Source organism: Pygocentrus nattereri, chromosome 30, assembly GCF_015220715.1.
Source record: "Pygocentrus nattereri isolate fPygNat1 chromosome 30, fPygNat1.pri, whole genome shotgun sequence".
NCBI classification, from domain to species: domain Eukaryota; kingdom Metazoa; phylum Chordata; class Actinopteri; order Characiformes; family Serrasalmidae; genus Pygocentrus; species Pygocentrus nattereri.
Window position 1 is genome coordinate 1,153,879 of NC_051240.1, and position 27,321 is coordinate 1,181,199.

The window sequence follows — 27,321 nt, forward strand, 5'->3', positions numbered from 1 at the left end:
GAACGCGGCTCGTCCAATGAGCTCCGCGGAATCATCAAGACCACGCCCGCCTCTGCCCTGCAGACCAGTGTGACCTCTGGCGTCGAGACGAAGAACTGCAGGCGAGAGCGCTAATTGGCAGTAATTTCAGTGGAAAAATGGGTTTCTTAGCGAGAGCAGACGTAAGAAGCGTATAACATATTCCTCAAGACGAGAGCACAAGAACATTACTATCACATTATTCTCCCTATTTATTAACATTCTAACCTGTATTAAGCAATCATGACGTGAAACATACTGTACTGGTAAATCATTTGATTTACTAGTACAGAAGAAAATGGGGAATGTACAATGCACTGTTATTGTTCTATCGCGTTATTTCACAAAATATTAAAAATCTCACTCAGTTTTTTTATGTTTTTATTATTCATGTCTGCATACAAAGTCATGAAGTTGAATTAAAAAGTTGAGCAAGTCGTTAAAAACACCACGCTCTTACACGTAGAGCAGACTACATACACATACAGTGGGTTTCTATATGTTTTATATGTGTGTTTTATATGATTCATTACAATTTAGATGTAACATATCGTAGAAACCTTAGTCAAGTTTTGAAGGCTAAGTTTCTTTTTTTCGTTTCAGGTCAAAAATAGAAAACTTCCCATTCATGAAGGCTCATCCTGTTTTCCGTACATTACATTTCTGTGAAGTATTCTGCGTTATTTTTGAGTGTTTCATTGTAGATCTCGAAAGGCTTCAGTAATGTCCATTAGAGCAAACATCAATTGCCCTGTGCTGGAGCTCTGCTGGTTTCATGGCACAACAACTGTAAAGGAAAGTAAAGATCCAGGACAGCACATTCATAAATCCATAGGTTCATTTGAGATTTCAACAGGACCAAATAAAAGCTTTTTACACATGGAAGAAGTCCTTTATTACACCACTGTAAAACATCTACTATAGACACTTTTTTGCAAGTTGTGTTTACATCATATGAAATATTAGAGAAAGTAAACCACACGTATCTTTTTTTTCTAATGCTCATAATCATTCATTTCTTACAACCATGACTTCCAGCACAAATCTCGTTATATCCTTTTCCCCTTGTAAACACGTCAAAGAAAAACACCACATACTTGCTACCAAATATATTCAATGTTTTTGGATCCAGCAGTTCGGTATGTTGCTTTCTTTTTTTGTAGTGACCAACACTGTCTCCATATCTTCAGTGAAACCACTGATCTGAAAAAGAGATAATGAAAGACTATGATGTGTGTTTGCTGACTTATTTATTAGGGTTCAACTGATATCAACACCACATCTATGGCATCAATACTGGCACTTAAATGCAGTGTCCATATCGGCATCGGGAAAACGATGCCACAAAGCAATGGACAGACGGAACTTAGCAACATATCGGTGATGTGGGATTGACGAGCAGGATGAAAAATGCTAATGACAAGAACCGTGCTGTAACGCAGCACTGCTGTGTCTGATCCACTTGTACCAGTGCAACACACTAACACACCAGTGTCACTACAGTGCTGAGAACAATTCACTACCCAAATAAACCTCCTCTGTGGTGGTCCTGACCATTGAAGAACAGGGTAAAAGGGGGCAAACAAAGTAAAGAGTGGACTACAGTTGAAAAAGAAGAAAGAAAAAGATGGACTACAGTTTGCAATTGTAGATCTACAAACCGCACCTATGCGGCAAGTGGAGCTGATAAATATCGATATCAGAAAGGAAGAAATGCTATCGGTGCATCCCTAGTGTGTATGTATGCTTACGCAATAAAAGATGTGACTGACTGGGTGTTTGAGAGTGAGGTGTTACCTTTGGTCTTCTTGTAGCAGTTTTCGCAGTTTATCTTTTCTCTGTGCACCCACAGAGTGGCGCCTGCCTCCAGACTCCCCAGAGAACGATAGCACAGCTCACACTGTGAAATGAAGGGACACAGAGGCATATGTGACCGTTTCTGTCCTTTGTCTCTTCATTTTAAATGTTCCTTTAAACTTTTTTTCACTCCCAAAGGAATGGTGCAATATTTTTAGATGCTCTAGAATTCAGCTTTGAAGAAAATGAACAGAAACTGCAGCCCAACAGAACCAAATCAGAATAATATATGAGATCCAGCTGATGCAGAATTCCTTATAAATGTAAGGTACGTAAATGAGAGAGTGGGTGGGTAGAACAGAGAGATGGAGAGGATAGAGAGTATAAAAGAAGAAAGAATAAAGGAAATGAGAGGAGAAAAGTGCAGGGGACAGAGAGGTTGTGAAGAACTGAAGCAGAGATGGGATGTGTTAAAGACAGCTGTAGTAAATTAGATGGGTGGAGATCAGTGGTGAGAGGGCGTGACCCATCATCATCATCATCATCATCATCTTTTCTCTTGCGTACACTACCATTCAAAAGTTTGGAATCACTGTTTTCAATAATGTAAAACCAAGTCAGTTGCAGATAGATGCACACTAGACTTCAAATAGCTAGTATGAAGTTAGCTTCATAAAAATCTTTGTACTTTTTTTTGTGTCCAGAATGTCAAAAAGAGCTAGATCCATAATAACTGAAGGCTCCACAGAACTGCGAAAGAAGTCTCAACAAAATTAATATACACAATGCCTCATATTCATGGAGCATCTCAAACAGACAACCTGACAGAAAAATGATTATAAATAGACAATTACGGTATGCTACTATTCATTTCATAACTTCTTGTTGTTCCAAAAAGTTTAATATTAAATAATACATCATAATAAAATATTATGCATTAGATATGCTAATAAAAATATGATAATAAAATACATTCTGGTAGTTAAAATACCTTCTGGTAGTGATATCCTAAAATATTTCAAGAACTGAGCAAAATGATTATTAATCTGACAAGTGATTCCCAACCTTTGAAGAGTGGTGTATAAGAACAGCTTTTTGGCCAAGAGGCAAATGGGCTACGGCAGTCGTGGGCTGGAGGTTAGGGATCCAGCCTCGTGACCGGAAGGTCGCCAGTTCGATCCCCAGAGCCGACAGCACATGACTGAGGTGTCCTCGAGCAAGACACCTAACCCCCAACTGCTCCCCGGGCGCTGCGGATAGGGCTGCCCACCTCTCTGGGCAAGTGTGCTCACTGCCCCCTAGTGTGTGTGCGCTCACTAGTGTGTATGTGGTGTTTCACTTCACAGATGGGTTAAATGCGGAGGTGAAATTTCCCCGTTGTGGGACTAATAAGGGTCACTTAAACTTAAAAAATTCCAGTGAGGAATGCAGAAAAATTTTAAATCAAGTTTTTTAAATGTGCACCATTACATTACATTTTATTACTAAAGTGTGATTTAATATCTTTTATATGGACCATTCTACCAAACTTTTTCAAATCAAATTGGTTCTACCAAACTTTTAACTGACCTGCTTTGAGTGACCCCATACCTTAATTATGGTTATTTTATTAAAACAAATGATAGAAGAAAACAATCATTACACTACTGAAGCTTCACCAAATGCTCTGAGCAGAGTACTCAGGAACATTAGAACACAAGTTCATGACTGGCACATGCAGCTTAGAACAGCTGTACATGCAAAAATGAATAATATATATGAATATATCTATTAAAACACAAAGAGTTTACTTAATATAGGAAAATGTGCGCTTCAGCAGTGACTCTTAAGGTGACAAACTGATTTTCAGAGTTTGGGATGCATTTATTTCAAAACGATGGAATGTAACTGCTCTTTGACTTGAGTCAAGACAGTGTGCTTACTGATGGAGTAGTGCCCTTTCAGACTCTTTCAGTCTCAGTTTAAACTTGACTCCTAATCTTTCACAACAAAACCAGTCTCTGACACATCTTCTAAATGTACCTTGAAGCAGGATGTGTGACTGAAGATCTGAAGGTCATCCAAAATCATCCGCTCTCCTCCAGAAATGTTTTTACCACAGAATGAGCAGAGATCTCTTTTGCCCACAATCCTGTTGGATGGACACCACTATCAGCTTAGACTTAACAGTAGATGATCTGTGAAACGATTTTCACTTTACATTTTGCCAGGAACTGTGGTGCTGGGAACGTATCTAACTGACCTGGTTGACAGCTGTGTGAGTGGTGGTGAATTCACAGAAAGTGAAGGCAGAGTTTGGGATGTCGTTGGACTCTGTTTGGCACTTGTTCTGAGCGCTGTACTGTAAAAAATCAGGAATACCGACAAAACAATTAAACTACCCTGTAGGTCAACTTTGATGGTGTGGCCTTAGAGCTTAGAGACTGTATTTGTATTAAACCCATTTGTTATCATGCACAATTTTTTTCAGCCATGCTCCTGCTCAGCACATTTCAACCTACTGGCCACACCTGGTCCAGCTCACTACGTAAACACATAAACCAAACTTGTCACGTAACAGATAAGATCAATCTGGAGATGTCAGTGTGAAAATCACCAAATTGTGCTGGATACCAATCCTCCGAGACAGGAGGTAAATACCCCTGCTGTAGCCTTTCATGCAAATTCTGACAGAGCCACTCTGCAGACTCCTCCCAGCTTAGCACTGACTTCACTGTGCCTGATACACTTGTACCAGCACCACACCCACCATCAAATCATTACTATGCCAGTGTCACTACTGTGAATAATATCTGGCCAACAGTGGTCAGAAATTGACCAATGCTAAATGAGTAAAGGATAGCTTAAAACTTCTGCAGTAACAGATGGGATACAGTCTGTCAATGCATACTTTGTAGTGGCCCTAGAAAGTAAATGGAGCTCATAAATTGGCCAATGAGTGGAAGTACAAGGTGGGTGTTTCTATTAAAGTGAACAGTGAGTGTATGCCATTATGTCAAAATATAGAAAGTATATTTAGCTATTTTGCTGGAAATTGAATGGAATTTTCGTGTAACTCTCTTACCTGGTATTGTATGCTGGCTGAGATGAAATATAGCCCGGAGAATCAGACAGGATTTTTGGGCTACATGAAAAAGAAAGAGACTGATTAGATTATTGATTCGCCTCCTTCATATTTTGAGTAGAGTCTGAACTGAAGACATTCTAAACAATATTTTACACTTGTGCAAATATGTTTATAGTCAATGGATAATAAATAACATTTACAAACTTTAATGACACATAATAATTGAAATAACTCTATACTGGCATAGTCTGTCTTTGACAAGACAAACAAGCAAATAAGTAGGTTTGGATTTGTATTCAATTATTAAAAGGCCAGGACCCACTGACAGGTCCAGACTTCCATTCCTCACTCCTATAACTCAAGGAACAACCTGGCCAGTTTGCATAGCTACAACCCCAATTCCAGTGAAGTTGGGACGTTGTGTAAAACATAAATAAAAACAGAATGCGATGATTTGCAAATCCTTTTCAACCTATATTCACTTGAATACACTACAAAGACGAGATATTTGATGTTCAAACAGATAAACTTGGTTGTTTTTTTAACAAATATTCACTCATTTTGAATTTGATGCCTGCAACACGTTCCAAAGAAGTTGGGACAGGGGCGTGTTTCCCACTGTGTTACATCACCTTTCCTTTAACACTCAATAAGCGTTTGGGAACTGAGGACACTGATTGTTGAAGCTTTGTAGGTGGAATTCTTTCCCATTCTTGCTTGATGTACAGCTTCAGCTGCTCAGCAGTCCGGGGGTCTCCGTTGTTGTGTTTTGCTTCATAATGCGCCACACATTTTCAATGGGAGACCAGTCTGGACTGCAGGCAGTGTTGATATGTGGCTTCGCTTTGCATGGCGGAGTTTTAACTTGCACTTGTAGATGGAGCGACGAACTGAGTTCACTGACAGTGGTTTTCTGAAGTGTTCTGAAGTGCCCCCCCCACACCTCTGAGTTTTGTACAATACTGTGTAAAATGGCCAATATAGACTATAAGTATAAAGTATAAGGTAGGTGTTTCTAACAAGCTGAAAAACGCGGGGGTGTAATTATGTAGATGGAAAATATCTTTGATCTATAGCTATTTTGAATGGTAATAGATTGTTATGCATAATTTTCATTTCCAGTGTATCTACTTTCTGTATGACTTTCTTACCTGGCAGTGTTTGCCAGCTGAGATGAATTATAGCTGGGAGTATCAGAAGGACTTTTTGAGCTAAGAAAGAAAAGACAACATTGATTAGATGATCGATTCATCTTCTTCCTTTGAGAAGAGACATAATTATAAAGGTCATATAAACAACATGTTAGGCTTTTTGCTGATATGACATAGTCAGTCTTTGTTTAGATTGACAAAGACAAAAAATATAGCTCAGAGTAAATACTGAGCTAAAGTAAATACGTTTGGGTTTATATTATCCCCTTAAACCCACAGACACATCCAGACCTCCATTCTTCATTCTTACAATTTTGGAATAACTTGCCCAGGTTGCACTGTATCTTGTGTAATTATAAGCCCTGAATAATAAACCCTAGGATGTAAATGAATAAAAAAAATTAATCTTAAAGTACCTGATCAGTGAAAGTAGCCAAAGAACTAAAGAACTCCAAACCACCATTTCCTAAGGTAATTAGCCAAATAATGTAAGGTCAGGCCTGTCCAATAGAAGAGGTAAGGAACGTTTCTATTGGACAGTCCTTACTTTAGGCTTAAATTATGCAGCTTTACTCAGAAATGCATAAAACGCACATAAAATACATAAAATGTTTTCTATGACCTTGCCGGCAGTGTTCTTATCCAGAACTCTGAGTACAGTCTGACAGACACAGTATAATGAATGAAGGTACGACATCATTCATAGATTTGAAAACGAATGTCAATCAATTCAACAAAGAACAGGCAACCAGTGCAGTTACTCAAGTTCTCTCTTTCAGTTGTACAAGATAGCACTTTAGCAGAATCTGCCCAGTAAACAGGTTGGTGCGTTAGCAGGGGTGTCATTAGAAATGTATGGATTGGGGCAAAGCCTTTACTTAGGGGGTCTGAGAGTGTGCTTCCCAAAATGTCTGTTCATAATGAACCTTTTGAGTAGCAGTAGGTGGAAATATGCCTATGTGGTCAAGTTAGAACACAGTAGATGTGTCTTTTCATAGTTTTCATTAAGCACAGATCTTGTACAACTTGAATATTATATCTATACACAGACCGCAGCTCAAACAATGGTATTAAAGTAAAGGAATGTTATCTCCTCTCTCTTAGATAAGCTGCAGCTACTACATATGTTCTCCAAATGCACAGATTGTAGGTCAGTTTGTGCAACCAGTGAGAGTGTGATTTGCAGTTGCACTTACATGTTTACCAGTCTAGGTGACATGCTCATAGTGACATTTGACAGCACAAATATGCACACATACACAAACATATAGTGAATTTGACATGATGGTGCAGTTGAAGAATCAATGAAAAATATCGATGTGAACTAATAAATATACATTTTTTTGGTTTGGGGTGGCCTAAATAACATTTAGGGAAGGCTAAAGCCTGAAACTAGCCCAACAACACCCCTGTGTGGTAGTCCATAGTGTTGAAGTGAGTATAACAGTAGTGAAAGTGAAAGTGACAACGCAGCGTTAATATGCCTTGAAAAGAAATCTCACCTGACAGGGTTTGTGTGCACAGTGGGAGACACTGTAGGAATCAATAGATCAGCAGGTTTGTCCAGCGCATTACTGAAAAAGAACATGTATTATAAGCAATACTAAGTTGTGTCTTTATTAGGTAGGTTATGAATAAACATCCCAATGATGGTAAATAATTGTACATTTTTGTAATCCAAGTTTTTACCTGGGAGCTTTACCACTGCTTGCAGCTGGGTCAGGGGTAGGTGATTTTGTTGTTGATGTAATAGTTGTAGTAGATTTTGATGCAGCATTGCTGTGGGTATAAATTCAGATGTGATCTCATGATACATACGTTTTTCTTTCGTTGTGGTATTAAATAGTAATTCAATGCTGTCACGTCTTTGCTCGTAGCTCTTTGAGAACAGTTCTTTTCAGACCACATCATGCATCTTTTTGTATTAAGGTCGCATACAAGCTCATAAAGAAGATCTGGTTCATGTTTAGATCTCAAATACAAAATCAACACTATACTGATGAAGATACACTATATGGTCAAAAGTATGTGGACTATCACAACCCTAACCCTAACCTTATGGACTTTCTCCCGTATCTATAACAGTCTCCACTGTTCAGGGAAGGCTTTCCACAATGCTTTGGAGTCGAGCGAATTTGTGCTAATTCAGTCAAAAGGTCAAATCCAGAGTTATCCATCAGACTGGCTGACAGTCGTTTCCACTGCTTCCGAATCCAGTGGACTGGACAATAACAGCGCTTACAGTTGACTGGGGCAGGACCAGCAAGGCAGAAAATTAACAAACAGATTTGTGGCAAAGGAAGTATCCTACTCTCCCACTTTTAAGGTCATTGAACTTTTTCTTAGTATGGCCTGTTGTACTGTGAGTCTTTAGAGACTGCACTGCTATGTGCTGCGAAGACAATCATCAGATTCATCTGAGCAGAGAAGAAATCCATAGCAAAAGTGACGTTACAAAATATTATGTTCCGTAGCATTGAACTGGTCTTAGTTGAACGCAAACAGGTGAAGTTTCTTACCTGGTTACGGTTACTGTAGTAGATTGTGGTGTAGAGGGTTTGATTTCACTCTTAGTGCTGTGACAAAACAACAGAATTATGCACTGTTTTACTGATTCCACTGAGGAGTGATTTGTTCTGCCATGAGAGAACACTTACATTGGAGAAGTAACAGCTTTAGTTGACGGTGCTGGTGATAGAGGAGCACTGTTGTTACTGCAGAGAAAGATGAGTAGATTCAGTCTTAGTAGCTTTTCTTTCAACATGAACATAAATTACAAATCAAAGTAAGTGGGGAAATCAAACAGACATTTTTGATATCTCCTCTATCTCTATATAAATGAAAAGTCAATAGAGTGGACTAGTTTATTTTTAAGTCAGTAAGACCAACCCATTGGTGAAATCTTTAGGAGGCTCCTTTGACACTGGAGACTTCTCATCCATGGATATTTTAACAGGAGTTAATCTTTGGCCAAGAAGACAAATAAGACAATATCAGAATGAAGATAAACAAACTGCAGAGCAAATCATAGATGGTATGGAACCTGAACACAATGTCATTATTGTCTTGTTTGGCGTGATTCCCCCATTAGTGCCCCTTTCATCTCTGAAAGCTAAATTTGCATATTATGTCACTATAGCACATCACATTGACTATCTATTGGTCTAAAGCTTTATTTGTGTATTAATTAAAATTTATTTTTCATTGTTTTACTCTCACTCTGTTTATTACTTATTACATTTTTTCTATTGCCTTTCGAGTCATCCTCGAAAGGGTAAATAAATAAGATTTGGGGGGGCGTTGCTATAGAATTTGTCATGGCTTCCAAGCCATGCATCTGGTTGAATTACATAATTACATAGTTTCTGGTGAACCCCTTAAAATCCCAGGCTTATTACATACGAAGGCTTATTATTCAGCAACTACAGGGACTTCAATGCAAACTGGTTGAGTTATCCTGTACATAAGGGAGCCAAGTAAAGTTTTAAATGAGTTTGCATTTGGGAGCAAAATCAGAACTTCTATGTTATTTCACTTACGCTTTCTCGCTTGAATTGGCACCTGAGAACACTCGAGCTGTAAAACTTTTAGAGGTCGTCATAAGCGTGGGATTCCTATAAGAAAAACATATAAGCAAGGCCATATGCAGATGGGTGCTTTTTGAGATTGTGCTTTGCTGCGAGCTCTTACTTGGCAGGGACTGGAGGTTTCTTTGGGGTGGTGGGAGTCGGACTGGTGGCAACAGTCACAGAGCTCTTTGGAGTTGCAGTAGGCCTTAAGTAGATGAAAACAGAAGACAGTAAACATGAAAAGCATTTACGAGGAGAGAATGTAGAGAAAACGTGAAGACTTTAGGAGTAGAGAACATGGGGTCTGTACATAACCGATCCAACAACAACAGGTAAAGGAAGAATCTCACTGTTGTCAGAAGAAAACCTTGTATCTTTAAAATGGTAACTTTACAGGAGAAGGGAAAAACCTACTTTACTTTTACTATAAGTCAATGGAACCAGACTTTTTCCAAGTCATTTTGGGTCATTTCTTTTAGTCCATTCATCATGAAATTTGCATACAATGTAAAGAGCAACAGGTATTTTCTCATTATGCCAAAAACTGAAAAACATTAAAAAAATGGAGATATGAGGTTTTGCTCTGACAACAGCCATATATTACCTCAACATGGGACCTGCAACATGTATGTTAAGGGAAGCCCCAATCTCAAGGTGAATTTGTTATATGTTAACTGCCAGTCAATGTGTGTTCATGGCAATAAAGTTAAAAAACAATTCATTGGTCAGGACGTCGAGAGCTGAAGAGACCTAACACAAACTATAAGCATATTTACAAAGTGACAGTGGAATCAACCAATCACATTGTGATTTCCAAAAAGCAGGACTAATGTTGTGAGGAAAAACATCATTCTAAGCCTTCTGGAAGTCCTAGATACGTAACTCACAAACTTTGAGTAAAAAATATCTGGATTTAATCTAGAATGGCCAATAAATGTTCATGCGAATCACCACTAGCTTAACAGTAACAAACTGCCAGAATCCCACAAGCAAAAATTGGCATTATTGAAAAAGGTGGGTTTGTCCTTCATGTTTGACAGAGTTTTGACATTCATGACTCAAATTGTTGAAGGCCTGGCTCTAACAGTCACATTACGCCATTGACTGTTTTATTATTTCTTATACTGATTGAATTGAAGTACCTCACATTCATGAAGAATCTCAGAACATATGTATTTATAAGTCTTTGAGGTATAACTGCCCTTCTTCAGGTAAAAAGGATTGGTCCCTATCCTTTTTTTTAAAATATAGGGCCAAATGAGCCTCAAAATACACATAATCTTATCTTCTAATAATCATTCATACGTTTGATGGAGGTGTAGCAAAACTTAAACTAGGCAAATATAATTTTGAAAACCAGCCAATTCCAGTTAATTCATCTGTTGTTCCAGTTATTCACTCTGAAATGAACTAAAAACAACATGGAGCACCAGTAAATATAAGTCTTTGTATGACTTCTATTCAAGAAAATACATAACATGACCTGCCAAAGGCTAAGTGTGTTGACTTGAAATGAACCTATAGAGAGCTTCATAAACAAGTAGGCTACTGTACGAATACCAGACCAACCTGCTTTTATCTGGCAACTCCTGACTCACATTAAATCTGCCTAAATGATAATTACAGAAGAGAGACAACAAGACTTTCATTGATGTGTCAGACATGACTAACACTAAAGCCTTTCAGTCTATTGTAATGAGGAAACATACTTCTTAGTGAGGGAGTTGACCGAGGCACTTGGGGACACTGGGTTGGTCAGGGTGGCCTCTGCCGGCTTGCTGTGGTAGAAAACACAGAGAATGTGAAGAAAATTATGCCACCCCAGGGAGGTTTAACAATTTGTCTACAGTAAAATTTAATACTGTAGTAGTAATTTAGTTCAAGAGCCAGAGAGTTATTTAATTTTATTAAAGTTATAAAGTCATTATACTTCATTTCCAGTCTAAGCAGCCATTAAGTACAAGCTATTTACTTTAGTACCGTCTTGGCACTAGTCTTTTTTATCTACCTTTGACTGTTGTTCTGAGTTTTGAGAAGGACGCCTCTGCCATAGTTAGGATCCACACTGCAAATCCAAATGATATCTTAGTTGTAAGTATGTGTGATGGCTGGATGATTGTGTGTATTTGTGTGTCTAGATTGTGTCTTACTCCACTGGTTCGTCTTCCTCCATGTCTCTTTTAATCCAGCTGTTGTCTTTTAGTAGACCTGTTCTTCGTTTGGTTGTGTCTTTGATGGCCTGAGTGGGACGAACACCTGCAAAGTAATACATGATGATAAATCTACACTATTCACCCAAACATACATTGACACACATGCATACTCAGACACACACACACACACACACACACACACACACACACCACACACACAGTCCCCAAATACATTCAGACAGTTCTCAAATATAGGGCTAATATACCGGACTGAGAAGCAGCAGCAGACAGATAACAAATTAAAGGAAAGGGTTGAATAAATGAGTGGCGAAACATAACGAGTGGAGATGCTTCCAGACGTGCTATAATAAAGCAATTAACGTCTTACCATGTTCTGGCATGTACAAAAATTCCTTGGACTTTATTTTATTATTACTTATTTTTTTTTTATTGACATCATTGGTGCACAACGGCAATACCTGAGACTGCTCAACTGGCTAGTGTTTCAGGATGAACGGTGCCTGCATTTAGATCTATGAACTAGACAGAAATAAATCAAGTTGAAAATATGTTTAGTGCTGTGCTGGCATGGTTTGGGTCTATATGTCCCTGATATGAAGGAAGGATCACTGCACATCAATTCATACTGACTGATCACTTTCATCTTATGATGAAACAGTTTTATTCTCATAGGAGTGGTCTCATCCTGGAAGAGACCACTCCTATGAGAATAAAAATGTTCCTCATCAAAAGGTCACTAAATGTTTTGATTAGTGTCAAAATGATGTAAATCATATGCTGTGGCCTTCTTTCACCAAATCTCAAGCCACACATTTAGGAGACTTTGAACACTTTTAGGAGATTTTGGACCATGTATTAGACAGCATTCTCCACTTCCATCAAAAAACTCTTGTTGAGGGAATATCCCTGTCCGGCTGTAGAAGTGATTTTGCGCCATTGTCCGGGTGTAGAAGTGGTTTTGGGCCATTGTCCAGTTGTAGAAGTGGTTTTGGGCCATTGTCCGGTTGTACAAGTGGTTTTGGGCCATTGTCCGGCTGTAGAAGTGGTTTTGGGCCATTGTCCAGTTTTATAAGTGGTTTTGGGCCATTGTCCGGTTGTACAAGTGGTTTTGGGCCATTGTCCAGTTGTACAAGTGGTTTTGGGCCATTGTCCGGTTGTACAAGTGGTTTTGGGCCATTGTCTGGTTGTACAAGTGGTTTTGGAAATTCAATTGTTGTAGAAGTGGTTTAGTGGTTCAGGACCATTGTCCTGTTGTCCAAGCCAGACTTTTTTCAACTTCAGTTTCATGTCACATTTGCTTCTAGAATGAACTAATATTTAGTGGAATCCATTCTTCAATCTACCTGCGCAATGTTTTTGCGCCAATGGCTGCCACACAGCCTCTCAAACGTATTGTTGTTATTTTTAAAGATGTATTTACTGCAGAGACTGTGAAGCACACAAACAGAGAAAGAAAATCTTACCAGACTGAAGCGTCTTGTTGGAGGACATCTTGAAACTTTGATTATTTGAATCTGTAAAGATAAAGAATGTTAAGCAGAATAACATTAGTTCTATAACTTTACTACAGATCTTGTCACCGCACACACTGGACATGTTTTGGTATGCCTAGCATATATCTACACCTAAAAAGACATTCAAATAAAGATATTGGTGCCTAGCCTCAGTCAGTAATTCTGTACATTTGGTTGACTACTTTTTTCATATGTCTTCAGTTCAGTTTGTTCATTTTTACATGTCTGTCTTTTCAGTCTCATGCATTTTGAGAACAGCAATAAACATATGCCTAAAGCCTCCAACACTAATAACTGCAGCTGACAGACCAGTTTTAGTACTACATCAAGGGCAGGTTTTCAAATGCACCTTCTAAATCATGCAATATTAATCTTTACACTTTTAAAATAAACTCAGTATAGTTGAATCCTTGGGGTTGCTAGAGGAAAAATAAAAACAAAAATGTGCAACATGAATCAGAGTGCTTCAGCTTCAAGCATGCAGACATAACATTGTAGGCAACAACTGACCAAATAGCACATTTTCATTGCATAGATTTGCATGTAGGCCTCCAGATTAGCTTGATTAGTAACTGACTAAATCACCTAATTAAAGTTGTGAACTTCAATATAAAATAAAGGTTTGAGAACTGATTTTTGTCAAACGTATAGTTGTAAATTTACAAGGAATTTTTACACTATTAAAAAAAGAGGGTATTAAACTGTCAGTGAGGTGGAACGTACTCAGTACTTTTAGTTAGAGAAATAGATGGAGAAGTTGAAATTATAGATTAAATTATATATGTCTTGTCATCAGGCTTTTAATCGTATTGTTCTGTTTTAAAACAGTAGTCTATGAAAGAGAGTCTATGAAATCTCTCTCCCCTGAGGACAAACTTATTAAAGCTACACAACCGGACCTGGAAATCACTGTACATTTGAGGTTGGGTTTACATTGTTTGTACTCTGAATGAAAAATATACCTGCATAGTACCTTTATTTCTGACAGTGTACGTTATATGGAGGTTCTTAAAACATACTTAAAACTTGTATGTATATATATATATATATATATATATATATATACACACACACACACACACACACACATATATATATATATGTGTATATATACACACACACACACACACACACATAATTTGTGTACACACACAACCATATGAATACATTTACATAAATTAAAATAGAAGAATAATGCAGCTCTATGGGCCCTTTAAGAAAGTGGAAGGTGTGACTGGGCGGGTGCTCGTCCTCTGTCTACATACATGAAAGGAATGTGAGTTATTAATAAGAATAAATATAATAATAATGGGCAATAACAGTCAATCAATGCTCTATTCACTGTATATTGTAGCAATTTTAGGTTTTATTACTTGCTGCAGTTATATATTCTTTTACATACAACATCGCTGTGCACACTAGCTTGTTAAGTGTGGGAAAGTTTTATGAGCCTGATGCCATTCATTTTTTGTGGCGATTTGTAGGCGTTTATATTCTTGTCGCACCCATTGTTCAACTGTTTTTGCTCTCTGAGTTTGACCTGAAACAACCTTTCCTTATGACGCACGGAGACACACCCACCCACACAAACACCTGCACAATTATCGCCACCTCTCCCAATTAGCACATGCTTCGAAGACTACATTATTCCGTCCTAGTCTGTCTATTTACAACTGTTAAGTGCCTTTAGACTCTTGCCTAATGCACATAAACCAGCCTTTTATTCTTTCTGACATTTTATGCATTGTTATTGCACTCTAACGTAAGTAACACAAGTTGTTTGTAAAACTATTACTTAATTGTTCTTTTCCAGTTGTTCTTTTCGTTTATTTGTTATAAAGCCTTGAGACAATATCTTTTGACATCAAAGCCATCAAAGCACAGACAAGTGGCTCATGCTGATCCAACGCCTGTAAAACTATTTGAAAGTAAGCATGAACAGGCAGACATGAATATTTGAGAGTATAGAAGAGTATAAACTACTCAAAACATGTGTATATACAAAACAACAACCAGTTCACTGCTACCATGGTAAAACCTCATAACTCAACCCACACCAAACAGCACATAATTACTAGAAAATAGGCTAAGAATGTCCTATAAAGTTGCCAATTTGGAGTTCTGGGGTTGTCTTATGAAAGCAGTGATCTACAGATACAGATAAACATTTGAAGGTGTTCAATAGACACTTAATATGAAACACCGTTCACTTTACTGATCCCACTCACCTCTTTCAGAGGATCCGCAGTGAGTAACTGGTGAAAGGATGCACGTCTTTCTCAGTCTGCCCTGCCACAGGGAGAGAGCTAGATTTAAACAGCAGTGCAGTCCACGCCTCAAACCAGAAAGGTGAGTTTTCTTTCTCATGTCTTCTCAAGCAGTCTGTCTATCTGTAAAAGCACTTTGTTCCAATTCAAGAATATCATTGTTTGCTAGTTTTTTCTGTCTCTTATGCTGCACTTCATCAGAGACATTTTGAACGGTCTTGAATTGTCTTACCCCACTAATTTGTTCTCCTCATGACACTCGGACATTAAAATACAAACAAAAACATCAAAATAAACTACTACAAATGGCACAGGAGCATCCATAAACCTCAACACTTATTATGTATGCAAAAATCTATGAATATGCATAATTATGCAAATTGTAAATACCCCTTTCCAACTCCACTCTGTTAGCCTACTACACTGTATGATGTCTTTATGTTTGAACAGATGAAACAGGGCAGAAATAAAGCTCCCACTGTAACTTTAATAATCAGAATGACACTGTCTTTCTGTCACTTCCGCACTAGTCACACAATTTCACTTGATCAGATGAGCTGTTCTCTAAATTTGCGTCAGTGAAACTTCATGGGCTGTAAGCATCAGACCACACCTCATATTCGACCCCAGTGGTGTTGCCATAGCACTTGAGGCCTGAAGCAACATAACAAGGAGCAACAAGTTCTCCCTCCCTCTCGACTCAGGTTTTAAATGCTTAAAAGTATGTTAATAGTACAGATATATAGTGGAAGAAATATATATAATTTAACAGTATTAGTTGCAGCCTGCTCAGAACTGTTTATAGCATGTCAGATGACAGTGATTGACAGTGGCATCTCCCTGGCAATGTGAACAATGTGGCACCAGCGGCAGTGGTGAGTGACACCACCAACGATGTTAGCAATGCAGGCAGCAGGCAGGATTGATGTGGTTCAGCCCTACCTGTTTGAGCCTTCTAAATTTTAAGGATTGGCCGCTGGCCTCCCGCTGCCTCTCACAGCACATCCTAACATTAGCACATATTAGTATAATTGACTGTCGTCATAAGTACTATGTAGCACCCCACTGATCACTGTTTTCAGAGGTACTTAGAGAGCCTGTGTCTTCAGCAAAAAAAATAAGATCTATATGTCAGTCTGTATAACCACAAATTTCAATCAGATATTTACAGTGGTGGTGATAGAAGCCAGATGTCTGAAGAGTTTAATGCTTCTACAAGCTATGCAACAGAAAGTTAGTAATGGTTATGAATACATATCCTGATGTCCAAGTGAGGTTTTTGCCTTGTGTATATGTATGTATATATATATATATATATATATATATATATATATATATATATATATATATATATATATACACACACACACACACACATTCATAGTGCAGGTTAACAGGTCATTTTGGATATTACAACCCCAATTCCAATGAAGTTGGGACGTTGTGTAAAACAAATAAAAACAAAATACGATGATTTGCAAATCCTTTTCAACCTATATTCAACTGAATACACTACAAAGACAAAATATTTAATGTTCAAACAGGATAAACTTTATAGTTTTTTGCAAATATTCACTCATTTTGAATTTGATGCCTGCAACATGTTCCAAAGAAGTTGGGACAGGGGCAACAAAAGACTGGGAAAGTTGAGGAATGCTCAAAACACACCTGTTTGGAACATTCCACAGATGAGCAGGTTAATTGGAAACAGGTGAGTGTCATGATTGGGCATAAAGGGAGCATCCCTGAAAGGCTCAGTCGTTCACAAGCAAGGACGGGCGAGGTTCACCACTTTGTGAACAACATTGACGAGAACAATGTTTCTCAACGCGCAATTGCAAGGAATTTAGGGATTTCATCATCTACAGGCCATAATATCATCAAAAGATTCAGAGAATCTGGAGAAATCGCTGCAAGTAAGCAGCAAGGCAGAAAACCAGCACTGAATGCCCGTGACCTTCGACCCCTCAGGTGGCACTGCATTAAAAACCCACATCATTCTGTAACGGATATTCCCACATGGGCTCAGGAACACTTCGGAAAACCACTGTCAGTGAACTCAGTTCGTCGCTCCATCTACAAGTGCAAATTAAAACTCTGCCATGCAAAGCGAAGCCACATATCAACACCACCCAGAAATGCCGCCGGCTTCTCTGGGCCCGAGCTCATCTGAGATGGACTGACGCAGAGTGGAAAAGTGTCCTGTGGTCTGACGCGTCCACATTTCACACTGTTTTTGGAAATCATGGACGTCGTGTCCTCCGGGCCAAAGAGGAAAAGGACTGTCTGGATTGTTTTCAGCTCAAAGTTCAAAAGCCAGCATCTCTGATGGTGTGGGGGGTGTTAGTGCCCATGGCAGGGGTAACTGGCACATCTGTGAAGGCACCATGCTGAATGCTGAAATGTACATACAGGTTTTGGAGCAACATCTGCTGCCATCCAAGCAGCGTCTTTTTCAGGGACGTCCTGCTTATTTCAGCAAGACGATGCCAAGCCACATTCTGCACGTGTTACAACAGCGTGGCTTCATAGTAAAAGAGTGCAGGTACTAGACTGGCCTGCCTGCAGTCCAGACCGTCTCCCATTGAAAATGTGTGGCACATTATGAAGCGCAAAATACGACAACAGAGACCCCCGGACTGCTGAGCAGCTGAAGCTGGACATCAAGCAGGAATGGGAAAGAATTCCACCTACAAAGCTTCAACAATTACTGTCCTCAGTTCACAAATGCTTATCGAGTGTTTAAAGGAAAGGTGATGTAACACAGTGGGAAACACGCCTCTGTCCCAACTTCGTTGGAACGTGTTGCAGGCATTAAATTCAAAATGAGTGAATATTTGCAAAAAACAATAAAGTTTATCTGTTTGAACATTAAATATCTTGTCTTTGTAGTGTATTCAATTGAATATCGGTTGAGGATTTGCAAATCATCACATTCTGTTTTCATTTATGTTTTACACAACATCCCGACTTCATTGGAATTGGGGTTATACAAAAAAATGTGGTGTAGACCTCATAACCCCTGGTTCCTATCACCACCACTGTAGAGAAATCCAAGTCTGTACATTTCCCTACAATGCATCATTTCATCTCAAACCACTCTGAATGATTTTCTTTGCATCTCAATGATTGAGGTATGCAGACATTTTAAATCATCTATGGAACTCCCCTTTAAGGTGCTCCTACTGCTGACACAGGTGTTCAGTTGCGCAGACACAGTTTGTATCTTTATAGAAAGGCATTATTACTAGACTGGGATGCCTTGAAGTAGCTGCACAATGCCTAATGCCAAGCATCAGCTACCTCTCCAGCATTAGGCTGTGGAGCAGAGGAACTGTGTTCTCTCCAGTGATGGATCTTCTTACAGTACCTTTGGGATGAGTTGGAGTGGGATTTGCAATCTTCAATCATCCAACATCAGTATCTGACCTCACTGTGGCTGAATGCAATCAAATCTTCATAGTAAAGTTCTAACATCTAATGTAAATTCTTCTGAGAAAACTAGATGCTTTTACTGCAGCAAAGGGAGGGATAAACTCCCTATTAATACCATTGATTTCAGAGGAAATATTGGACGAGCAGGTGTGTTCAAACTGTTTCCTAGCAAGAAACTTATTCAAGCAAGTTTCCCAGACATAGATTAAGCTTAGTCTTGGACTAAATTTCAGTGACAATAGAGAATTCTCTCTGGAAATTCTTTTTAGTCTAGGCTTAGCTGACATATGTAAATACAGACATGCACAAACAGTTCTTAGGGATTTGAAAGTCGCATTATTTTTTCTCCAATCTGGAAAGACGAGGAATCAAGGGAACCCAACATTAGCATACAGGTTTTGTCACAATCCACAAGCAACATGTTCAAACATGCCATATCGCATATTCATGTGAAGGTGAGACATGAATCAGTGTCGCTTTATCACAATTTACTAGGTTCTTTTTGTTTCTTCTGCTGCATCTCTCATTGGGATATTGGGAATAGTTCTGAAACCTTCTTTCAGCGTGAGCCAAACTCTAAAAGAGCTTGTCAGCATTATTAAGTTTCCAACCTGAATTTCAGTTCAAAGATATAACAAGTTAAATTTAAGTACACAGATCATAGATGGACCATTCTCCTGAATTTAGTTCAAACTGCAGTCCCACAGTAACCAAAAAAATTAAGATATTAGGTATTTGGAAGGATTATTGTCACACTACCCAGTTTCACCAATGTCTCAGACCAACCTGTAAACGCCAACTCTCATGATTCATCAGGTTCTGACATCATAGTCCCACTGTCCACCAAACACAAGCAGTTTCATTTGTCGTTTGGATTCTGCCTTGTACTTTGGTTTTCTTTTGACCTGCGTATATTTAGTGACTCTGCTCCCTGGTTCTCCATGTATCTGTTTATTGTGCTCACAGTTCTGACGTGGCCTTGTTTATTAACCACTCCCCTTTGAAAATAAAACACAAGTATTTGTTTTACTTCTGAGAGCATCTGGTCCGTCTGCCTTTTATGAGAAGTATGGTGTGATCTGTTTAATCCCAATGCATTCATATTAAAAAGATTAATATAAATCACCATTTATAGGGTCTTTCTGTTGGGAACTGTCTGTCCCAAACCACAATCCCTACATTTCAACTAGTGATAACAAAAATTTTAAACATTGTATGAATTTTTTCTTATTTTTCAAGTGATTTTATTGATTTTGTCTATTCGAAGATAAAAGACGTGATTGATCAAATGTTTTAAAAACTTTATTTTAAAAATGCTGTCTTCATTAGATCCTCATCAAGCCTTTGACAGAGTCGAATGGGACTACTTATGGTTGGTTCTGGATAGGTTTGGTTTTGGCTCTGCATTAATTTCTATGATTGAAGTTTTCTATAATTCTCCTACGGCATCTGTGCTTACAAGTGATCAAAAATCCAGAGCAAGACAAGGGTGCCCCTTCTTGCCTACTCTCTTGGTCTAGAGCCCCCTGCCCAGGCTGTTAAACAAAGCACTCTCATGAGGCCTATAACAGTACATGGTACTGTACATCACATTTGACATGAAATTTGACAAGCATATGAAATGCTTCTATATTTGTTTAATACAGATTCTTCTATTAAACATCTCTGAAATTATTTTACATATTCAAATCATTCTCAGGGTATGAGATTAACTGGTCTAAATCAAAACCCAAGCCATTAAATAACATGGTCAAGTCATTACAGTTACCCCTATCACTTCCTATCAGTAATTAATTTACATATTTCAAATGAAAATCTATTCATCATCATCAATGACAATAAAAGAACATTTTAATTCCCTAATGCACAAGATCTCAGCTGACCTAGATCAATGGAGCTCAACTAAGGCTTCACTTGCAGGAAGAATTTCTGCTATTAAAATGAAATTCCTTCCGCAAATTTATTTTCTCCTTTTTAAGCTTTCTCTGTCTCTTCCCCTAAATCCAACGATGAAGTAAACACTTCAATATCTAAATTCATATGGGATGGGAAGCGTGCCAGAATGATCCAAATCTAAATTTCTATTATATGTCTATTCATCTTAGGGCTTTGGCCACTTGGTCAAATGCAGAGTTTATAGGTGACTCATTGACAAACCTCATAGGCTGCAAGGCTTGCCCCACACTGAATATTATTAAGACCACATTAAAACGCCACTATGATTTACCTCTGTGGACAACCTTTTGTACACCCCACTTGGAGGAAAAGGGGTATTTTTACCTTTGATAATTTGTTCAACAATTCTGATTTATGCACATATTCAGATATTGCAACCCCATTTCCAAAAAAGTTGGGATGCTGTGCAGAATGTAAATAAAAACAGAAGGCAATTATATGCAAATCATGTAAAGCATATTTTTAAAGGAAAATAATACAAAGACAACATATCTGTCACAAACTGCTTCACACACAGTATTCATTTGGCCTTGTCCCCTTTCACACAGATTTCTCCAGATTCTCTGAATCTTTTAATGAAATGATGTGCTGTAGATGATGAAAAGCAAACGTTCCTTGCTATTTCATGTTGAAAAATGTTATTCTTGAATTGTTGCACTATTCAATTGTGCAGTCTTTCACAGAGTGGTGAACCGCTCCTCATCTTTACTTCTGAAAGCCACACTGGGATACTTTTTTATACCCAATCATGTTACTAACCTATTGCCAATTAACCATCAGGTGTTTTTTAAGCATTACACAACTTTACCAGCATTTTGTTGCCCCTGTCCCAACTTTTATGGAACATGTTGTTGGCATTAAATTCAAAATGGGCACATACTTTTCAAAAAATGATAAAATTGCTGTTTCCGCATTTGATGTGTTGCCTTTTATATTATTTTCAATTAAATATGTGGGTTAAATGATTTTCATTGCATTTAGTTTTTATTTACATTTTGCACAGTGTCACAACTTTTTGGGAAGCGGCGTTGTAAAAAAGTTTTAGTCTGTAGGTGGAGCTTTATTTTAGCCACACCCCTGTATTTTAGAGCAGGAAGTGCTCCATGTCCTTCACAGCCTCGTTGCGAGCAGTTAGATCCCACTATTTTGAAGTAAATGTGTCCCAAAGTCTAAAAGTCAGTGTATAACATTGTCACTACCAAAACACGTATTTTAGCTTTTTTATATTTTAATGAAAAATTATATAATCGCATGTGTTTGCTAGTCATTTACTGGCTAGCAAAATTAGCTAGTATTGTCACTACTAATCTTCAACCATTTGTTTTAATAAAATATACATAAATGATGTATAGAGCCATTTTAAGCAAAACAATTGATCTCTAAAGTCACGTAAACGGTTTTTTAAACTCTGTCTTTAAACCAGTTTGGTATAATGATCCATACATATCTGTATTCTCATCTGATTAACAACTGCAGTTATTCCCAGTAATGTCTCTGATGGCACTGTGGGCTACCCTCATGCATTAAGTCACCAAAACAGCTGTTTAAAATGAGGTTTTCTTGGTGCCTGTGACACAAAACTGCAAGCTCAAACATAAATGGGGGCAGTCGTGGGCTGGAGGTTAGGGATCTGGCCCTGTGAAGGTCGCCGGTTTGATCCCCAGAGCTGACAGTCCATGACTGAGGTGTCCTTGAGCAAGACACCTAACCCCCAACTGCTCCCCGGGCGCCATGGATAGGGCTGCCCACCGCTCCGGGCAAGTGTGCTCACTGCCCCCAAGTGTGTGTGTCTATTCACTAGTGTGTATATAGTGTTTCACTTCACGGATGGGTTAAATGCGGAGGTGGAATTCCCCCGTTTGTGGGATTAATAAAGTATCACTAAATGAAGAACTATTCTTCAGGATACCTTCATTCACTGTTGCATTGCTCTCTCACTTATGTAAAGTGGCACAACTAAACAGCAGCTTTATGTGGATAGTCTACTGCTGATGCTTTGTAGACACTTCAGTTACATTTAGCTCACATCCAACTAAATATCTCATCTTAAATAGATAAATAACTCATCTTAATTTTCCCCAAGCCAAAACCAAGGCCTAACGTTCACCTTAACCTCAACCCAAAACTTAAAGAACCTTGTCACTGGTCTAAATCCTATCCCTAACCATAACACTGCAAAACAATCTGTAAGAAAATATGTAAATTGCCAATGATGGTAAAATCTGTGAAACTGCAGTGATCAAGTCCTTCCAGAGCTGAATGTGTGTTGCGGCAGGAAAACACAAACGGCGGCATTATTAACCCCCGAAAGCGCGGCTCCCTCCCTCCAGAAGAGCGTTTCTATCTGGCGCCCCCTAATGGAAGGACCCCGAACCGCAGACTCCACTGTTTACCCACAGTCCGTCGCTCTCTCCCCCCAACCACAACACATCGCCATTTTCGCGTCGCTCGGAGTGGATCAAGCCGAAGTAACTAGGTCACAAGACTGGGGCGAAATATACAGGGAGGAATTTCAACCAACACCACGGATTCCGTTCGTCAGTCCCGCAGCTCTCATCACAGGCTCGACTCGACTGAGAGCAAATGGTTGTGATCGGTTGTCCCGCTCGAATGAAGTATTCAAGCGCAGGCCCGGGCTGATGTGACAAGCGAGCGCCGTTTCAACTGCGACTTGAACATTAATCAGGTAGGCGGAGGAGCGGGGCCGGGGGGCCGTCTGTTTACCGCCTTGCCTGTGTTCTCTGAACGCTTGCGAGCGGTTTTGCTGCACCGCTTTCTGTGCAGGGGGTTCTGACAGGCGGCTACGGTCGCGTTTGATTTGCTTGATAACCCAGTGTAATGTAATGGCTCGGCTAGCTGGCTAACGTTAGCCGCTGGCGGATGCTCTGTCCTGGCGGACATTGAATGTGTTCGCTTGATGGAAAGCAAGTAAAGCCGGCGTCGTTTAAAAGGTTACACGCGTTATTCAACGATTAAGCGAACTAGTGTCTCCCAGTTATGCGTGTATAGCCCTAAACTATTGAAGCTGTCGCCACGCTAAGCTAATATTTACGATTGCCCTGGGTTAGGGGGCGTGGAAGCTTAAGGGTCGACTCTGATCTGTTTTCAGAGTCGGTGTTGTGTATTGCCCAAAACACAAAACGGCTTTTTATAGGAATTCACGAAATATCCGTGAGGGAATAAGCTACAGTCTGTATTTAGCGATAGCCAGGTTAGGTTAGATAGGTTAGCGAGGTAGCTAACTGACTGACATACGCAGCAGCGGTAGCTTAGCTAACTAACGGTGCTTAAATGAAAAAATGCCGTCGTTTCGTCGTCTTCGGATAAAGCGAGGTCATTAATTAAAGCGAGAATCACCGTCGTTTTGTATTTTAAACTGCATTTCCAGTAAAAGAGCTGCTTGTAGTGTTTATACCGTAGTACCGCTTTTCAACAAGGTAGCCTGCTCTTCAAGCAGGGCTGGGAACCGCTGCTGTATTATATCCTTTCACTTCATTGCTTTTCGTGCAGTGATGAAACTCCAGTCTCAGACCTTTTGTCCCTGCTTTTTCAATAGAATGAAAAGAGGGCAGAAAAGAGGAGAGCAGCAGGAGGACGGGAACAGTCCCAGCTCTGACCCCGGCCCTGGCTCCGGCTCCAGGTCTGGCTCACCTGAATCGTGCAAGAGGCTCCGCCGAGATGGTTCAGAGGGACCAGTGCAGGAGCAGGGGAGCTACAACCCAGAGGACACAGCGGACTGGGGCTGTCTGCCTCAGGAAATTCTGCTACAGGTTTTACAGTACCTGCCCCTGCTGGATCGGGCCTTCGCCTCGCAGGTGTGCAGGAGCTGGAACCAAGCGTTCCACATGCCTGAGCTCTGGAGGTGCTTCGAGTTTGAGCTCACTCAGCCAGCCACCTCCTACCTGAAGGCCACACACCCTGACCTCATCAAGCAGATCATCAAGAGACACTCCAACCATCTGCAGTATGTCAGCTTCAAGGTGAGGGCTGCCTGCATGTGACTGTTTTCTATATTTAAAAATGGGGGCTTGTGAAATCTGTAGTCTCACATTCAGTGCTCTGTGGAACTCGCAGGTGGACAGCAGCACAGAGTCTGCAGAAGCAGCCTGTGATATCCTGTCTCAGCTGGTTAATTGCTCACTGAAAACCCTGGGTCTCATCTCCATGGCTCGGCCCAGCTTCATGGAGCTGCCCAAGGTAAACAACAGACTCATGTGCACGTCTCTCTTGAGTGGCTGAATTGTGTGTTCTTGAGGATTAGTGCAACTTTTCAGCAACACTTGAAAACAAAGACATATAAGGAAATTTTGCATTATCCGAAGAATTTTCTGAATTACATTTGCCAAAATGTTTACTACATGCAGCATGTAATGTGTGTTTGTGGTCAGGTGTTTGGTATTCAGACGTGTTCTTTACTTTAATTGCATAACTCTGGCTGAGAGTTGAACTAAACCAAGAAATCAGAAGAAGCTAAAGGAGCAGCCAAATACCTAAAAGAGATCTGAATTCCAGCAACATTAACATTTTGCTTAATAAAGTGCAATGTAATGAAGCTGATATGGCTCATGTCCTCTCAAGGTGTTTCTATTAAGGATGGAAGGTAGGAGGATGAATTTGGAAGTCACTTATTGTACTTACCCGTCTTTTCCTTTCCATCAGTCTCACTTCATCTCGGCCCTGACAGTGGTGTTTGTCAACTCCAAGTCCCTGTCCTCTCTGAAGATTGATGACACACCAGTAGATGACCCGTCACTCAAGGTTCTTGTGGCTAACAACAGTGACACACTCAAACTACTGAAGATGAGTAGTTGCCCTCATGTTTCACCTGCAGGTAAGAGGGAGGCAGACAAACTGAAAAAATAGATATTATAAATATTAGATATTAGAAATTATTTTCCACTTGCACAATGCATTTGATGTACATGAAGTATTTGGGTGATGTTCAATGTGTAGAGCAGCGATTTTCTTTTCTGTTTTTTCTGAAGATCTTTTTCAGTTAAAATAATTCCACCCACCTCCAATGCTGCTGTTTGCCTGGTTGCCTGGCTTTGTGCATGCCGTCAGCTCCATCTTTAGTGTGGTAGTCTCCTTCAGGGTTTGTGTGTGGCTGATTTCTCTTTCCTCTCTGGTTCTCTCTCTCTGTTAGGAATCCTTTGTGTGGCTGACCAATGCCACGGGCTGCGTGAGCTAGCCCTGAATTACCACCTCCTGAGCGATGAGCTGCTGTTGGCGCTCTCTTCGGAGCGCCACGTCCATCTTGAGCACCTGCGCATCGATGTGGTGAGTGAAAACCCTGGGCAGCAGTTCCACACCATCAAGAAGAGCAGCTGGGAGGCCATGGTGCGTCACTCACCCAAGTTCAACCTGGTCATGTACTTCTTCCTGTATGAGGACGAGTTTGGGCCATTCTTCCGCGACGAAGTGCCAGTCACACACCTGTACTTTGGCCGCTCTGTGAGCAAGGAGGTGTTGGGCCGTGTTGGCCTGACCTGCCCACGCCTGGTGGAGCTGGTGGTGTGCGCCAATGGGCTGCGGCCTCTGGATGAAGAGCTGATCCGCATTGCAGAGCGCTGCCAGCACCTGTCAGCTATCGGCCTGGGCGAATGCGAGGTGTCTTGCAGCGCTTTCGTGGAGTTTGTGAAGATGTGTGGTCGTCGCCTGTCACAGCTCTCCATCATGGAGGAGGTCCTGGTTCCCGATCACAAGTATGGCCTGGATGATATCCACTGGGAGGTGTCCAAGCACCTGGGCCGGGTCTGGTTCCCCGATATGATGCCCACCTGGTAGGGTTCGGGTCTGTCATCGCTCATACAGCTTTTCCCACCTTTCCAAACGCAGGCCTTGCCCTCTGACATATTCACTCCTTTTGTAAAGGGGAGGTATTCCCAGATAAATGATAAAAGCCCTACATCTAACTGAATTCCAAGTGTTTACTGGGGATTTTGCATTTTTAATTTTAAGGAATGGAATTAAAAAATGACCAGGTCGCTACAGTTTTAAGTACAAATGGGACAGTCACTACAAATAATAAACTGGCCCTTTACACAAATGGACTTTTACAGGTGTGTTTTATATTGTCATTTAAAGAGTCTGAAGGTTGCTTTGGTCTTTGCAAGCTACTCTACTCTGTCATGGCCCTTCTGAATAATATTTCACAATATTATATATGTGTGTGTGTGTGTGTGTATGTATATGTATATATATGTGTGAGTGTGTGTGTGTGTGTGTGTGTGTGTGTGTGTGTGTTTCATTTTCTGTAAGTTTCTTTGTTTCCGCTCAATTTCTGGACCCTTTTTCTTGAAATTGAGCTTTCAATCTCTTGAACAGTCTTGAAAGTGATAGACATGCTATTTGAATCACACATTCACAACAA

General features: G+C 39.9%; 2 protein-coding genes across 2 annotated transcripts; one reads left to right on the top strand and one right to left on the bottom strand.

Moving 5' to 3' along the window:
- Positions 1–382: 382 nt before the first annotated feature.
- LOC108436445 (proteoglycan 4) lies at positions 383–24,679 on the bottom strand. The gene is made up of 19 exons (XM_017712944.1): positions 24,600–24,679; positions 15,519–15,579; positions 13,240–13,290; positions 11,753–11,858; positions 11,611–11,667; positions 11,312–11,380; positions 9,724–9,807; positions 9,573–9,647; positions 8,923–8,997; positions 8,691–8,747; positions 8,553–8,609; positions 7,723–7,812; positions 7,536–7,607; positions 6,034–6,093; positions 4,880–4,939; positions 4,058–4,156; positions 3,838–3,946; positions 1,816–1,918; positions 383–1,221 (listed from the first exon to the last, which is right to left on the bottom strand). The coding sequence occupies exons 3-19, from the start codon at positions 13,265–13,267 to the stop codon at positions 1,205–1,207; spliced, it is 1,218 nt and encodes a 405-aa protein (XP_017568433.1). The 5' UTR covers positions 13,268–13,290; positions 15,519–15,579; positions 24,600–24,679; the 3' UTR covers positions 383–1,204.
- Positions 23,317–27,001, top strand: fbxl3b (F-box and leucine-rich repeat protein 3b). The gene is made up of 5 exons (XM_017712943.2): positions 23,317–23,634; positions 24,505–24,928; positions 25,023–25,145; positions 25,608–25,779; positions 26,095–27,001. The coding sequence occupies exons 2-5, from the start codon at positions 24,506–24,508 to the stop codon at positions 26,733–26,735; spliced, it is 1,359 nt and encodes a 452-aa protein (XP_017568432.1). The 5' UTR covers positions 23,317–23,634; position 24,505; the 3' UTR covers positions 26,736–27,001.
- Positions 27,002–27,321: the final 320 nt, after the last annotated feature.

Excerpts from the sequence above, each read along its gene's own strand:
- LOC108436445 (XM_017712944.1), bottom strand. The coding sequence starts at position 13,267 with ATGTCCTCCAACAAGACGCTTCAGTCTG. Across the intron at positions 11,381-11,610 it reads ACTCAGAACAACAGTCAAAG|CAAGCCGGCAGAGGCCACCC; the intron begins GTAGATAAAAAA and ends TTTCTACCACAG. Across the intron at positions 4,157-4,879 it reads CAGCCAGCATACAATACCAG|TACAGCGCTCAGAACAAGTG; the intron begins GTAAGAGAGTTA and ends GATTTTTTACAG.
- fbxl3b (XM_017712943.2), top strand. The coding sequence starts at position 24,506 with ATGAAAAGAGGGCAGAAAAGAGGAGAGCAGCAGGAGGACGGGAACAGT. Across the intron at positions 24,929-25,022 it reads TGCAGTATGTCAGCTTCAAG|GTGGACAGCAGCACAGAGTC; the intron begins GTGAGGGCTGCC and ends TGGAACTCGCAG. Across the intron at positions 25,146-25,607 it reads GCTTCATGGAGCTGCCCAAG|TCTCACTTCATCTCGGCCCT; the intron begins GTAAACAACAGA and ends CCTTTCCATCAG.